Genomic DNA, 16,734 nt, shown 5'->3' on the forward strand with positions numbered 1-16,734 from the left:
ACAGTGCTCCTCTCACTGACCACCAATGAAAGAGGTGCCTTTTCCGAAAGTGCGGTGGGGGCCAGATAAATGGCCTCAGGGGGCTGCATGCTGCCTGCGGGCCATAGTTTGGGGACGCCTGGAGTGGGTCTTTTTTGGGGGGGATTGCAAAGGAAGTGAGCCATTTTAATTGTGATGATTTTGAAACTTGATCAAATTATTAGTTAATAAAATCATAATATTAGTAATCTCTTTAGATGTAGCTTTTCCAAACCGAATCATGAATCTACTTTCCTGCTATTGCACTTTGATATAATGTCAGCTGAATAATAACTGGCACCTTGCATTATGTTGTCAGATAACTAATTAAATTAGCTAAACGTTATTTTTCGTAATCTCATTAAGATTCAGGCATTATACCTAAAGTATTTCATTATCTGAGATAATTTTATTTTAATGACAAATTTATGTGTTCCTTTTCCAGGTCATCCTGTTCAGTTCTACAGCATGAACAGACCTGCCTCTCGCCATACTCCCCCAACAGTAGGGGGCTCGCTGCCCTACAGACGCCCTCCTTCCTTAACTTCACAAACAAGCCTTCAGAATCAGATGAATGGAGGACCTTTTTATAGCCAGAATCCAGGTTAGATTTTCTTTTGCTTTTTATAGAATGTACCTGGTTAAAAACCTTCAGTTACAAAGAAAAAAAAAAACCTTTACAAATGATTAGCACATGATAGGCAGTTAGTACTATTTTTTTTAATAAATGGAGGAATGAATATAAGGTTACTAATACTGTATTTTCCAGTCTTTCTTTTTTAAAATATCAATACATGTTTTCCTAATAAACTTGTAGAACTTAATTTTTCAGAATACACTCTTTTTGAATGTGCAAATATATATTTATTTGCTTTTAAAAATAATATTGTGATAAACAATATTTTCTTTTTAATCAGATATCCTTGTTCTGTGAATAGCAAATAATGAAAATTGAGTGTACATGGACAAAGTTTAAGTGGAGAAGTAAAAGGGATATTTTGAAGCTGCTTTGTGCTAGGGAGTTAGGCTATCCTTATTCAATCCTCATACCAAACCTGTGATGGGAAAATTGGGACTTGGACAGATTGATTCAGATATAACAATCATCTTTTAGTTGTATCATGCACCCTGTACACGGACAACTTAATCTGTCCCGTTTTTAATACCATATATTTTTGCAGACCAGCACGGCTAGAGATTCTGGGTCTTGAGGGAGAACGGTGAGGAATTAAGAAAATAGACTCATCGAGAAAAGAGGATGGGATTGGGAGGCCTCTTCAATGCTGATGGCAATATCCGAGCACCCATAGCCCTCAGTTTGCTTTATTATATAGCCATATGCAAATAAGGAAGTCCTTGATACAAAGTCACACATCTGAGGCAGAAACAGGAATCCCCCCACCATGCATAAGTGAAATCAACCAACATCTGAACAAAGGGTGAGAGGAAGGGCATGTAAATTGCTTCCAGCAACTTAGGCAAGCAAGTGAAGTGGGTGCAAATACTCAGCTTCATAGCTGATATGGAGGTGGAGGGGAGGAGAACTTAGCCTTTTGCCAAGCCTCGAATTTAGAAAGGCTTTTTGCCACTTGCAGTCTACCACAATATGTAAAAATTTTTGCTTCTCCAGAAAGGATAAGAACAAATCTTAGACTTGATGACTGTTGTGAACATGGTATGTCAACTTAACTATGCTTTTCTGGATTTTTATTAAGAGGCCAGTAAATTTGTATGTGATAACCTCTAATATTAAGGAACAGCCCATTCTGTCTTTCATAAACTCTGCATTTTATGGAATTGATGGATGTCTACTATGGCTACCACCTTTCGATGAAACCTTGTTATATTCTTTGGAGTTGTGTAGAAGAAGAAAGCTGATCCCACTTCATAAACACGGTTTAAAGAATGCTTTTATATTTATTCTTTCATTTGATTTTTATAATTATGTGATCATTTTCATCTGTATTTTTTTTTTTATTTTTCTGAAGCTGGAAATGGGGAGGCAGTCAGACAGACTCCCGCATGCGCCCGACTGGGATCCACCCGGCATGCCCACCAGGGGGCGATGCTCTGCCCAACTGGGGCATCGCTCTGTCGCGACCAGAGCCACTCTAGCGCCTGGGGCAGAGGCCAAGGAGCCATCCCCAGCGCCCGGTCCATCTTTGCTCCAATGGAGCCTTGGCTGCGGGAGGGGAAGAGAGAGACAGAGAGGAAGGAGAGGGGGAGGGATGGAGAAGCAGATGGGCGCCTCTCCTGTGTGCCCTGGCCAGGAATTGAACCCGGGACTTCCGCATATCAGGCCGACGCTCTACCATTGAGCCAACTGGCCAGGGCCCATTTTCATCTGTATTTTACAGGTGAGAAGAGTGAAACTGAGGTGATGGTCAAGTTAGGATTTGAACTTAGGTTATCTGACTCTATGTTCTTTCTGTTGTACATTCTACCTACCGTCAGATCTTTAAAAAAATCTTTCTCTTACCCTCTCGCATAATTTCTTTTGTTGTAGAGGAGGATGTCCACATTGTAATATAAAATGCATGAAAGCCTGGGATAGGCCCTGGCTGGTTGGCTCAGTGGTAGAGCCTCGCCCGGCGTGTCCTGGCGAGGATGTCCTGGGTTCGATTACCGGTCAGGGCACACAGAAGTGACCATCTGTTTCTCCACCCCTCCTCTCTCCCATCTCTCTCATTTCTCTCTCTTTCTCTTCCCCTCTCGCAGCCATGGCTTGGTTGGAGCATGTTGGTCCAAGCGCCAAGGATGGCTCTATGACCTTGCCTCAGGCACTAACATAGCTCGGTTGCTGAGCAACAGAACGATGACTCCAGAGGAGCAGAGCATCTCCCTGTAGGGGACTTTCTAAGTGGATTCTGGTTGGGGTGCATGCTGGAGTCTATCTCTCTGCCTGCCTGCTTCTCATAAAAAAAAAAAAAAGGCCTGGCGAGGCAGTGGCATAGTGGATAGAGCATTGGACTGGGACGCAAAGGACCCAGGTTTGAAACCCCGAGGTCACTGGCTTGAGCATGGGCTCATCCGGCTTGAGCGTGGGATCATAGACATGACCCCATGGTTGCTGGCCTGAGCAAGGGCCCCCTCCCCCCCACCCCCTGTCAAGGCACATATGAGAAAGCAGTCAATGAACAACTAGGGTACTGCAACAAAGAGTTGATGCTTCTCGTCTCCCTTTCTGCCTGTCTGTCCCTATCTGTCCCTCTCTGTCACACACACACACTGAAAGCCTGAGACCTTGTTATTCTTTTATACAGTTATATCCTGGGAATAGTGCTCAGTATTTGTTGAATGTGTTGATCCTTTATTCATATCCCTTCACTTTTATTTTGTTTATTTTGTTCATTAGATTCTACATATAAGTGAAATTATATGGTACTTGTCTTTTTGCTGACTGGCTTATTTCACTTACCATAGTACTCTCCAAATCCCTTCACTGTTTTGGGTCTCGTAATTTAAGTGCCATAAGTATAGTTTAATCAGTGCACCCAATAGTGTGATTATCAACTTCCTTACTTGAAATACACTTTTTATTGCTGTCTTTCATTACACATACTGATTTTGGTGGTGCCATTCTTTTTCATTCTTTTTTTGAGCTTAATTTTGATAAATCTTGTCTTTTCATCTATTCTTTTAAATCATGTGTTCCAAACCCATATTTGAATAGGAGCTGTTTTGTACCTAAATTCATTTTTATTTTTAAATTTTAGTTTGTTAGGTATGAGTTACTTCATGGTTCTGAGGTAAGCTTTCTTCCTGGCCCTCTTGGAAGTCGAGTTATTGCCTAGGGCCCTTACACCCTTCCTTATCTTGGAAGTATTTTGAAAGAATGATGTCAGTTCTGTAAGGGAGCTGAGATGCTTCACTGTAACAGCATGGGCCCAACTGTACAAAATACAGGAAACATAGATGCAAGGGTATTTCATGCTGTGTGCATGTACAAAGACAAAGTATTGGGCTTATGAAGACCTTGGTGGAAATAATTTAAAAAAAAATCTATTTATTTTATTTTTTTATTCTTTCCTTTACAGAGACAGAGAGAGAGTCAGAGAGAGGGATAGCCAGGGACAGACAGACAGGAACGGAGAGATAAGAAGCATCAATCATTAGTTTTTCGTTGCGCGTTGTAACACCTTAGTTGTTCATTGATTGCTTTCTCATCTGTGCATTGACCCCGAGTCTTCAGCAGACCAGGTAACCCCTTGCTCGAGCCAGTGACCTTGGGTCCAAACTGGTGAGCTTTTGCTCAAACCAGATGAGCCTGCGCTCAAGCTGGCAACCTCGGGGTCTCGAACCTGGGTCCTCTGCATCCCAGTCCGACACTCTGTCCACTGCGCCACTGCCTGGTCAGGCGGTGGAAATAATTTGAAAGCTGTTTATGTACATATTTAAAATTGTTTTAAATACCTATTTAATATTTCTTTATAAATCTGATGTTGCATACTTGAAAATGTGGGGGTTTTTTTTCTTTCTTTTTTCACTTATTATTAACTGAGAGACAGGGAGGCAGACAGATAGGCTCCCGCATGCGCCCCAACCACAATCCACCTGGCAAGCCCCCTCCCGGGCGGTGCTCTGTCCACCTGGGCTGCTGCTCCATTGCTTAGCAACTGAAACTATTTTAGCGCCTGAGGTGAGGCCATGGGCCATCCTCAGTGCCTGGGCCAACTTGTTTGAACCATTCGAGCCATGGCTGCAGGAGAAGAAGAGAGAGAGAGAGAAAGAAGGGGTAGGAGTGGAGAAGCCTATTTTTGTTTCTCCTGTGTGCCCTGACTGGGAATTGAATCTGGGACTTTCACACGCTGGGCTGACACTCTACCTCTGAGCCACCTGGCCAGGGCCGAAAATGTGTTAAAGTAGAAAAGTATCTTCTTACTCTATGGATTGACTTTAATGAAAGTATTTTTTATGCTCATGAAAGTACAGTGAATTGGATTGTGAGCCTTTAATGTAATGTGTGAGACAATTTAGTTAGTTGTTTTTCTTCTCTACATTCCTTGCTATTAAACTCTGCCGTTCTATTACTCTAAGGATTTTGAAACTATTTATAGAGGGTAGCTAAAGCTTATTACATGATTAATCAAAGTGCTTTTTCTAAACTAAACTGAAATTTTTTTTTACTAACAGCTGTCCTTTGAAAACCTTTTTTTTGCAAGAATTAATACCTTGCAAACCAGTGTTTTAAGACTATTAGATGCTCCTTTATTTACTTTAGAATATCATATAAGTCTCGTGTTATTCCACTGGTCTTACAGTGGCCTCTGTATTTTCATATTTAAAATGAGAAAGTTTGTTGTGCTTTTTCAAGTAGCTAATAACCTGATTTAACAAAATTATCCCTGGTATGTGTTTTATGAGCTTGTTTTTTTGCAATTGGAGGCTTGACATGGATATGTGCTTCTGAAGAAGTGAGGCTGGGATTCATGTGAATGTAATTTACTGGGGTTTTCTGTGAGATGTAAATCTAGCAGTCCTGCTGTTATATTTGGTTTGAATTGGAAAATGCATGAGCAGTGGTGGGATTTGGCCAGTTCACACCAGTTCGGCAGAACCAATACCTAATTTTTTGTTGATTTCGGTGAACTGGTTGTTAAAATGGCACTTGTAATCAGGGTTCTCTCTAAGGTGAGCACCTGAACAGCTGCCCAATGTGGAAATCACAAATTGATATTCCTTACTCTTTTTAACTTTCATCTGCACAGTAGCGTTTTTCTTTTTCTTTTTCTTTTTTTTACAGAGAGAGTCAGAGAGAGGGATAGACAGGGACAGACAGACAGGAACGGAGAGAGATGAGAAGTATCAGTCATCAGTTTTTTGTTGTGACACCTTAGTTGTTCATTGATTGCTTTCTTGCTTTCTCATAATGTGCCTTGACTGTGGGCCTTCAGCAGATCGAGTAACCCCTTGCTCGAGCCAGCGACCTTGGGTGCAAGCTGGTGAGCTTTGCTCAAACCAGTTGAACCTGTGCTCAAGCTGGTGACCTCGGGGTCTTGAATCTGGGTCCTCCGCATCCCAGTCCAACGCTCTATCCACTGCACCACCACCTGGTCAGGCTGCACAACAGCGTATTCTAAGTGCCCGTAGTAATGTTCATTCTGTCCATAGGTGAAAAAAATTGCAAGTGAGGACACAAATCAAGAAGCAATACGGAAATATCTTAAATAACAGTTTTATTGTTTTTTTGTCAAGTATTGTTTAATATTTTTCCATTAATATTTTTAAACTTTTTCTTATAACATAATCGAGTTTTATGTACCTCTTTTATTCTTATTTCACTATTAAATGCATGAAATAAACTACCTTTCAGTATAGTATTTTTTTATACTTAAAACAGTCATTAGGGCAGAGAACTGGTTGTTAAATTATTTGAATCTCACTACTGAACATAGGAATTAAAGTACGGAATACCCGGTATCTAGAACCAAGTCCTAGAAGCACAATAATTACTTTTCTAATGAGATTATTTCAGAAACAAGTTAATGAAAGGAACAATTTGATCAGTGCAAAACTGAAACTCTTGGTTTCATAGTTTCTTAATCTAATCCAGCCAAAGAAATAGTAACAACAATTTATCATTCATCTTGTCAGCAGTAAGGATGGTCATGGAAAGAAATAGGGCCAATCACAAGTTAATATTTTTTACTTTAAATATAAACATGAAGTTTTAAAGTGGCCCTGGCCTGGTAAGTCAGTTGGTTAGAATATTTTCCCAATAACCAAGGTTGCGAGTTCAATCCCTGGTCAGGGTACATACAAGAATCAACCAACTAATGCATAAATCAGTGGAACAACAAATTGATGTTTCTCTCTCCCTTCTTCCCTCCCTTCCTTCTCTCTCTAAAGTCAGTCAATTAAAAAAATGAATGAAAAATATATGAATGAAAAATATAAATAAAAAATATATGAATGAAGCACCTTGGTGGTAAAAAAGAATATGTGTGTGTGTATATATATATATGTGTGTGTATATATTTGTACACATAATTTACATATATAAACCTAGTTTGGTAGGTGTCTTAGTTGGGCTGCTATTGCAAAGTGCCATAGACTGGGTGGCTTATAAACAACAGGAATTCTCATATTAGTAGAGGCTGGAAATCAGAGATCAGGGTGCTAACATGGTCAAGTTCTGTTGAGGACCCCTTTCTGGTTGCGGACTGCTGTCTTTATGTTGTATCCTTGCGTGGTGGAAGAAGAGTGAGAGCTCTGTAGGGTTTCTTTTATAAAGGCACTGATTCCATATGTGAGGGTTCCACTGTTGTGACCTAATCACCTTCCAAAGGCCCTATCTCCAGATACCATCACATTGGCGATTATGATTTCAACATGAATTTTTGGGGAACATAAATACCACATTATTAATTCCTCATAGTTATAGACTGAATGTTTAAGTACTAAGGCTTAGATAGAAGATAATCCTGCATTTTACTGCTCATATCTCTTACAACAAAAACTTTTTTAAAACCCTGTAATTCGTAAAGTGGAATGTTGGTTCCAAGAAATGTGACTCATACAGTTATATGAGGTACAGGAATTTATGAATGAAGATGTTGTTTCACACTAGGATAATGTCACACTCTAACCCCTTAATATCTTTCTTTTTTTTTTTTTTTTTGACAGACAGAGTCAGAGAGAGGGACATATAGGGACAGACAGGAGTTGAGAGAGATGAGAAGCATCAATTCTTTGTTGTGGCATCTTAGTTGTTTGTTGATTGCTTGTTCATTGATTGCTTTCTCATATGTGCCTTTACGGGGGTTGGCTGCAGCAGAGTGAGTGACCCCTTGCTCAAGCCAGCGACCTTTGGGCTCAAGCCAGCAGCGACCTGGGGTCATATCTGTGATCCCATGCTCAACCCAGCGACCCTGCACTCAAGCTGGTGAGCCTGCGCTCAAGCCGGCGACCTCAGGGTTTCGAACCTGGGTCCTCCGTGTCCCAATCTGATGCTCTATCCACTGCGCCACCTCCTGGTCAGGCCTAACCCCTGAATATTATTAAAATCAACTAAAAATAAAAGACAACAGTGACAAGACAATATTGGGTTGGTGATATTGCAAACAAGAAGCCGTACTGTATTAAAAATGATAGTCAAGTTACAGAATTACCAAAAATCTCCCTCCAGAAGAATACAGATGTGGGGCTTAAGCAAAGTATAAATGAAGAGCAGTAGTAAGAAGCTATTTTTAAATTCTCATTATGGGCAATCTTAAGGGTTTATTAAAGAATGTTTACTCTGGGGAGAACAAAAAAGCCAGAAAGCAGTGCAAAACTAGTACATTTTCAGATGACCAAGTAAACCAAATAGACCCTTTACACTGATTATTAAACAAAAGTTATGCTTTTAAACTGTATCTTAATTTGCTACTTTTCTTGGCATACCAGTATATGGTGGTTTTTTTTTTTGTTTTGTTTTTTTTTAGCTTGGAAAGAAATAACAAATACTCTAATTCTTTTAATCCTTCTGAGACTGTAGGACTGATAATATTTGGCAACCATATTGTTTTTCATCAAAAAAGCTCCTCTTACTAAGTATGATTAGCTCAGTTCTCTTTTAAATACTTCTTGTTCTAGTTGCTATCGATGTTTAAAAATTATTTCACTTTTTTTTTTTTTTTACACACAGAGTGAGAGTCAGAGGGATAGATAGGGACAGACAGACAGGAACGGAGGGAGATTAGAAGCATCAATCATTAGTTTTTTGTTGCGACACCTTAGTTCATTGATTGCTTTTTCATATGTGCCTTGACCGTGGGGCTACAGCAGACCGAGTAACCCCTTGCTCGAGCCAGCGACCTTGGGTCCAAGCTGGTGAGCTTTGATTAAACCAGATAAGCCTGTGCTCAAGCTGGCAACCTTGGGGTCTTAAATCTGGATCCTCCGCATCCCAGTCCAACGCTCTATCCACTGCGCTACTGCCTGGTCAGGCAAAAATTATTTCACTTTTTTTTTTTCTTTTTCATTTTTCCGAAGCTGGAAACAGGGAGGCAGTCATACAGACTCCTGCATGCGCCCGAACGGGATCCACCCGGCACGCCCTCCAGGGGGCGATGCTCTGCTCCTCTGGGGCGTCACTCTGTTGCATCCAGAGCCATTCTAGCGCCTGAGGCGGAGGCCACAGAGCCATCCTCAGTGCCCGGACAAACTTTGCTCCAGTGGAGCCTTGGCTGCGGGAGGGGAAGAGAGAGACAGAGAGGAAGGAGAGGGGGAGGGGTGGAGAAGCAGATGGGCACTTCTCCTGTGTGCCTTGGCCGGGAATCGAACCCAGGACTCCTGCACGCCAGGCCGACGCTCTACCGCTGAGCCAACCGTATTTCACTCTTAAATTGCTTAAATTATTTCCTTTTCTGGAGCGTAAAATATAAGCAACTGAATTTGAACAGGCTATCACTTTTATATGGTCTCTAACGGTAATATTCTTTGATAGCTTTACAGATAGTATTTAGAATATTTATTTTGTTTAATTTTCTCAGTATTTATAATGCTATAAAAGTAAGATGTAAAAGCCTATCTTTTTTGAAAACTCTGTGAATTGGACATTTTAAAACACTAAGCTTCAAAGATTTTGCTCAAAAGAATTTTATAAATAACTAGGAAGGTCATGCTTGGAAAGACTATATTTCATGAGCAAAGAAAGATTTGTCTTCTAAGTTTGGTTTGCTTGCAGAACCTTTTACTGTTTCTGTATCTACATGTTTCTATGTGTAGATAAGTTGTAGTTCTTACAGCTGTTCTGCTTAAGATCTCTGTGTAAACTTCGGTCACTTGGTGAGCTGTGTCTTCATATTAACTTCATTATTGTGTATTGTGAACATAATATTATGAATCTGAGTTTGGAGATCTTTCAGTGGTTGTAAGGAAAGGTTCTTGTTATATGAAGAATCATCTTAGCTAAATGTAATGAAAACGAGTTTATAGTTATTTTCTGTTTTTGCCTGTTCATGAGCTGCCTAAGACTGACACCGAATATAGCAAGCAAATCTTTGCATTAGAATCCTGCTTAAATACTCCTAGATTAGTTCATTTTCAACTCAACTCGAAGGAAGGTATATCTATTCTAAAGTAGGATGTTCTGGTTCACAGTCCTGGTCAAATGAATTCTTAGGTGGTCCAGAAAAAATGCTGTGGTATCTGAATTGATTTGGACTGTCCTAGAAAAGTTTTGGCCCTGGACAAAAATAATGCAGAACTTGGGGTGACCTTTGTAAACTCCATTTGGAACTGAATTTCTTTAACATGCCCTGGGCTGGCTGTGAAAAAAAAAACTGACCTGTCTTGTTATAATTCTGTTTAAAGATGATCTGGAATTGCTCTTGGTGGATTTCTTAAAACTACCATGGTTTCATATTTTCACTTTCAGAACTAGAAAAGAAATAAAACATACCTTTGAAAAAGAAAAGTAATAAACAGAGCCTCCTGCAAAAAGACTGTTCTAAGTTAAGCACCTAATCGTTCATTTTTATAGTACCAGAACGGTTTTTGCTTTTTAAAAAAATTTGGATAAGAATTCATGATTGTAGTGGGAAGTGTCCTACATAGCTGTTACAGGGGAGGTTGGGACGGGTGCTAATGGAAGAGGAGTTTTCATCTTATTTGATATGCGCATTCACATAATTGCCACTTTCTGAGTGCCAGTGCTGTCTGCTGCTGTTTCTCAGTTTTATCTGCTTTGTCTACCTTCTCTGTCCATTGAGTCTTCTTCTTACCCCAATTTGGGAAACAGTATGGTATTGTGAATACATCAACAGTTGTTTTAAGCTTCAGAGAGTGGGAGACAGGCATTTATTTCCAAGAAGTATGACTTTAGGTGAGAAGCTAACTAATAGGCCCCTTTTGGTGATATTGCAAAAGAGGAGCTGGCCTGCCTACTCACCAGCCCGCTTCTCTATACACCTGCCAAGGCTAATGTGGTGATGGCACCTGCACCTTCATAGTATGAAAACTAAAAATCTAAGAATCATCTTTAGCTGTTGCTCTCCTTCATATACTAGCCAAATCCTTAGTTACCAAGTACTGTTTTTCCACACTAAATTCTCTCTCTCTGTTTATACTGTCTTGACTTCTTTGTGCCAGGTCCTGGATTAGGTTTTCTGCATATATTGTGTTTTTAAAACAATATTTGCAACCACTGTGTAAAGTAGGTTGTATTAAGTCACATTTATGGAGTAGGCACAAAAAAGGTAACTGGTTCCAACATCAAGGAAATGGCAAACCTGGTTATTTGATGTGAGTGACTTTAAAGTCCAATCTCTTTCTACTAAGCACTCTTTCACCTAACATAGGAGGCCCTTCCCTGTTCATAGCCATCCCATCCATTCAACTTTCTGGGTTTTGTACTTTCCCTCTGGGATATCTCATGCTAGCCATAGGAAATTTTTCTGATCTTGTGAGCTGGTCACCTCTAAGCCTTTGTCCTCATTTGGTTCTCAGCTTGTCTTTCTGAACTGTTGTCTGCTTGTCAGTCAAACTCCATTTAAGTCACGTCTGTGTAGTCTTCCTTGCTATTACCACCCCAACTAACACTGCCACCATCACACCACACCATCACCACCTCCAGGGAATTGCTACAAATACTATTGGGTAAAGTTACTGCTTTGTTTTATATTCTCAGCTAAGCAAGTTATATCTCTTTGAGGGTAGTCACTCTTAGTCTTTTTTTTTTAAATATTGGTTAGTCTCAACTGTAGTTGGAGCTAATAAAGGTGTTCTTTATAAGAAGATACATGCCATACTTTATAACCATTCTGAAGGAAACTGTAACTGTAGAGTTAATATTGGGAAGTTGTTTGGCACATACCTGGCTTGTTTATTTACATACATTAAATATTTGTTGAAGGCTTCCTAGCACTAGGCGCTGTACCGGGTGTTTGAGATAGAGGGAAAGACATCTTGAGGAGAAGAAAGGAATGATTGGAATGAGGTCAACATTTTCTGTAGGGTCAGGGAGAAAATGTAACTGTTTGAGCAGGTGGTATGAATTGGGATTATGGCAAACTAATGACACAGACCTGACTCTCAGAAAATGTCTCTTAGCAGACTGCTTTCCACTTAGTAAAAAGTCAGTAAATGTTTTTTTAATTAATGAATGAAGAACCAGCCAATTAATTTGTCTTTTAATGTAATGAAAAGTCTAAATTTAGGATGTTGGGACATAATAGTTTTTTTCTCTTGTACTGACAATATTTAAACTTGTAATGATCAAGGTGAAATCCAGAAACTGAAATTATTCATGGTAGTCTGAAGAATTTCTGTCTTTAGAAGACATGTTATTGATGAAAAGATCAATTTGCCATTTTATGTTAGAGTAGATCTGTTTATGATGAATGCTTCCTGTTGTAATTTTAAAAAACTTTCTTAAAATTCCCCTGATACTTTGTTTTGGGTGTTAATGAATTATCCCTAAAAAGAAGATTCTAATATATCTTATAAAATGTTTATGCATAGTGGTTTTCTTCCTTATATATTCATTTTATTGTATTATCCTTTCTTTTAATGTAACTCTCCCTTACCCCTTATCCTCCACACTTTTTTTTTGTTTTTACAGTATGTCTTGCTCCTCCTCCTCCCTCCATTCTACAGGTAACTCCTCAGTTACCTTTAATGGGATTTGTGGCCAGAGTCCAAGAAAATAGTAAGTTTATGTCTTCTTTATGCTGTAGATCAGATTATAGTCATAAAATGTCATTTATATATGATAGGCTAAATATTCATTGGCTGATACTTCAAGTATTTGAATATTATGAACAAGTCTATGTATGAGCAGCTAGTAGGGATGATAAAATAGGATGGGTTTTCTACTTTCAAATAAAAAAAAGGCATGGGTAAGAAAAGAAAGATTTCATCCGAAGAGATGCTCTTTAATCACCAGGTATCCCATATTTTTCTCTGGGATGCTTAGACAAGTAGTAGTCTAGTTTCCTGTCACTGGAATTTTAGGATTTTGTGGCTGGTCTGAGAATCTTTCTCTGGTCCTGTGATTCCAGAAATAAAAATGACCATTCCATGGTAGGTCCCAGGTGACCAAATTGCCACTTAGTTTCCCAAGAGGCCTCATAGATTGGCAGTGAATTCACGTTGGCCTATGGTCTGATGGTGAGCCATGCAGGATTACATACTAATTTTATTGACAAATTCAGTCTCCTTGGGAAGTACTAAAGAAGCTCAAACAACTGATGTCTGCAAAGCAGGAGGCCTGTATCAACATTCAGTGACGAACTGTGGTTAGAGACCAGTGAACATAGTCTATGTGGCAGATGAATTTGCTTCTGAGCAGTCTGCATGAGGAACTAGATCATAATCATAAGGTTGCTTGACGGGCATGGAATCTGAACAAAGGGAATTTCATTAATGAAAGAAAGATTTAACGTCAGGCCGAAGTAGCCTTGTGTATGGATCTCAACAGGAATGGCCTCTGCAATGAGATAGAAGTCTGTGCACTCTGTTGCTCCTTTGAGATGGGCATTGTCAATACTAGAATGTAAGCTCTGTGAGAGCAGGGATTTTCACTTGTTTGGTTCATGGGTGTGTCCCCAACACTTAGAAAAGCATTTGACACATAGCAGACACTTTTAGTCCTTCTTTTTTTGGTACTTCCCTAGCTTACTAAATGCCCCCTTTTTATTGACATATTTCTTTGTTGTATTTTAACTGATTTTAGTCCAGTGTTAACTGAACTGAGGGCTCAGTCTCTCTCTCAGGTGCCTTTGCATCTCTAATTGCTAATTTCTGAAGATAGCTTATGTTCAGTCTATTGGAGGGTATCCCATGAGCACGTCCAGTGTTTACCACAGTGTGATGGCCTTTTGGGTTATCTTTTCTCATTTCTTTCCATACTCATGTACATTTCTCACCTATAAAATGTATAAAAATAAGAAATTTTATATATGAGGTGTGCTGTGCCTGATCTTAAAGGAATAATGGTACTTACACATTCAAATGGATGTTGTCCTCTTCAAAACATTCACCTTGGAAAGATATACGCCTATCTTTTAGGATTATCTTCATAGCTTTGAATATATTATTTTGAAGGTACTCTGTGGTAGCAGGTAATAATTCTGTATTAAAATTGATGTCTGGAAGAAGTCTGGAGTTATTGGAACCAGTTATACTGCACTAAGTAGTACGGCTGTTGTGATCTGATTGTTCTTAAACCCTTCTGTGGCTTCCCGTCGCTTCGGCTAGAATTCAGACTGTTGCAAGGCCCTTCCTGCCTAGTGCTCTTTAGCTTCCTCATGCCTCTTCCTGCTAAACTTTGGTCAGTTCTTTGAAGAGTTCCTGCTTTCTTACCTTTGCATTTTTATTTTTGTTTTTTCTTTACATTGGACATGAAATACCCACTCCAACTCTATCCCACCTCTGGCCATGTATTCTTACTCATCTTTCAGGTTTCAGAAACCCATGAAAGAGGTTTGCTCTACTGCTTTATTTTCCATAATGACTTAAAGCACTGTTGCACTTAATTATAAATGAAGGTTTGATTGTCCATGTCTCCAAGACTTTTGCCCACTGCTCTGTTCCCAGTGCTGAGCATAGTACCTAGCAATAGGGTTTCAGTTGCTGTTTGAGTGAATGAAACATTACTTTAAAGTTAGTGTATTTGAGCCGTGGCCGGTTGGCTCAATGGTAGAAAGACAGCCTGGCATGTGAATGTCCTGGGTTCAGTTCCTGGTCAGAGCACACAGGAGAGGCAACCATCTGCTTCTTCACCCCTGTCCCTTCTCTCTTTCTCTGCTGCAGCCATGGCTCAATTGGCTTGAGTGAGTTGGCCTTGGGCACTGAGGATGGTTCCATGGCTTCCCCCTCGGGTGCTAAAAAATGGCCCCGGGTACAATGGAGCAAGGGCCCCAGATGGGCAGAGCATCACCCCCTAGTGGGCTTGCTGGGTGGATCCTGGTTGGCCGCATGTGGGAGTCTGTCTCTCTGCCTCCCCTCCTCCCACTAAAATTAAATATAAAAATAAAGTTAATGTATTTATCTCATCCCATAGTATTATAAGCTTTTAGATAATAAACCCTGGAGTTCCAGTGTCTGTTCTTCCACTTACTGGCTATTTAACCTAGGAAAGTCATTTTCCACATCCATAACATGAGGATTAAAAACATCACTTCCTGCCTGACCAGGCGGTGGTGCAGTGGATAGAGTGTCAGACCGGGATGCGCAGAGTACCCAGGTTCGAGTCCCGAGGTCGCCAGTTTGAGCACAGTTTCATCTGGTTTGAGCAAAGCTTACCAGCTTGAACGCAAGGTCGCTGGCTTGAGCAAGGGGTTATTCAGTCTGCTGTAGCCCCACAGTCAAGGCACATATGAGAAAGCAATCAATGAACAACTCATGTGCCATAGTGAAGAACTGATGCTTCTCATCTCTCTTCATTCCTGTCTGTCCCTATCTATCCCTCTCTCTGATTCTCTGTCAAAAAAAGAGTAAAAACAAAATAATGTAAAGTGCTAGCTGAAAAATTGGAATATTTTAAATAAAAAATTGTAGCTTTTCTTAGTCTTATTAAACTGCCTCTCAGGCAGTTATTAAAAAGGTAGAAATGGGCCATTACAGCATCTTTGAATAATTTTGTAATGTAATTTCTCAAGGTGATTGTTTTGAAAGACAGAGTTCCTTTGGATGTATTTCTTTCTTTTTTTTTTAGTTGTTTAAAGGCAATCTCTTTACCTTATAAATGTAAATAGGATATATTGTTGGTTCTTACCCCAACCACATGTAATCTGTCATAAAGTATATGCTAAAGTCACATACTGTATGTCTGGTTTATTAAAAAATATATTAGGACTAAAAGAATTATTTTTAATTGGTCAAGTTTTGAAGTTCTTAAAGCCAGACACGTTAACTAGTGCAGAGTGGGCCAGCAGACAGGAAGAACACTGGGGTAAGGCAGCAGAGGAGGAGGTTGGTACGACAGTCCTCACCAGGCATCAGCAGTCTTTTCAAATCCATTTGATCCAATCAGTAGTTTTAGATAAAAAATAGAAAATAAACATATTGCTCAGAAAATTTCACAGAAACAATACTGACTTTATAAGTAAAAATCTGTGCTGTTCATTAAAATTGGACAACTGATAAATGCAGCTTTGTTTATTTGATGTATTTTGTTGAGCTTTACTTAAGTATGTACCAAACATTTTAAAAGTTTCAAGTTCCAGACATTACTGTGTGTTGATACCTAAGCTGTGGAAGTAGATGGCAATAGAGACATTTAAAATATTTTAAATCACTCTTGGATATGTACCTTGAAGAAATTCTGTGTCATAAATTAGTCTGAATTAGTTGAAATTCTGTATATAAACATGAACCAAACACAAACATCTTTATGGATGAAGTTATCCAAAATTGTGATTTCTGCCCTGCTAATTTGATAAGATGCTAAATTTTAAAAAATTCATCGAAAGTAGATTATTAAAATTTGATTGTTCACTGGAATCATTTTAATTTTTTATAAATTAAATATGGTTATAAATATCTAAACTATTAATATTTCTGATAACCACTCCTTGTTGGGTATCATATAAAGCCAAGCTATATTGTATTTATCTCTTTCTCTGAAAAAAAAAAAAAAAAAGGATTATGTATTAGCATAAACAGGTTCCGGAGGTTCAGCTTAATAATTATTGTGGTTAAACTTGGCCCATGGGGAGGAAAGTCATGCTTGGAGATGGGGAGCATTATAGTTGGTGGGGAATTCTCTTGCTCACTCATGTTTTGAAA

The 16,734-nt window shown here is 39.3% G+C and overlaps 2 protein-coding genes and 1 non-coding gene across 29 annotated transcripts in view; 1 reads left to right on the forward strand and 2 right to left on the reverse strand.

Moving 5' to 3' along the window:
- Positions 1 to 16,734, forward strand: part of ABI2 (abl interactor 2) — a 109,333-nt gene that overhangs the window by 82,565 nt on the left and 10,034 nt on the right. For 14 of the 27 annotated variants that reach the window (XM_066345103.1, XM_066345115.1, XM_066345104.1 and 11 more), the window contains 2 exons: positions 464 to 622; positions 12,566 to 12,652. In XM_066345103.1, coding sequence (XP_066201200.1) covers positions 464 to 622; positions 12,566 to 12,652 — 246 coding nt within the window. The remainder of the gene's footprint in view (positions 1 to 463; positions 623 to 12,565; positions 12,653 to 16,734) is intronic. The other 13 variants (XM_066345106.1, XM_066345123.1, XM_066345107.1 and 10 more) reach the window with 1 other exon arrangement.
- Positions 2,277 to 2,352, reverse strand: TRNAI-GAU (transfer RNA isoleucine (anticodon GAU)). The gene has a single exon. It is a non-coding gene; the product is annotated as a tRNA-Ile (tRNA).
- The window catches only part of RAPH1 (Ras association (RalGDS/AF-6) and pleckstrin homology domains 1), a 107,923-nt gene continuing 107,003 nt past the window's right edge, over positions 15,815 to 16,734 (reverse strand). The window contains exon 16 of the mRNA XM_066345102.1: positions 15,815 to 15,952. Coding sequence (XP_066201199.1) covers positions 15,935 to 15,952 — 18 coding nt within the window. The 3' untranslated portion in view covers positions 15,815 to 15,934. The remainder of the gene's footprint in view (positions 15,953 to 16,734) is intronic.

The sequence above is a fragment of the Saccopteryx leptura genome, chromosome 7 (genome assembly GCF_036850995.1).
Source record: "Saccopteryx leptura isolate mSacLep1 chromosome 7, mSacLep1_pri_phased_curated, whole genome shotgun sequence".
Taxonomy (NCBI): Eukaryota; Metazoa; Chordata; class Mammalia; order Chiroptera; family Emballonuridae; genus Saccopteryx; species Saccopteryx leptura.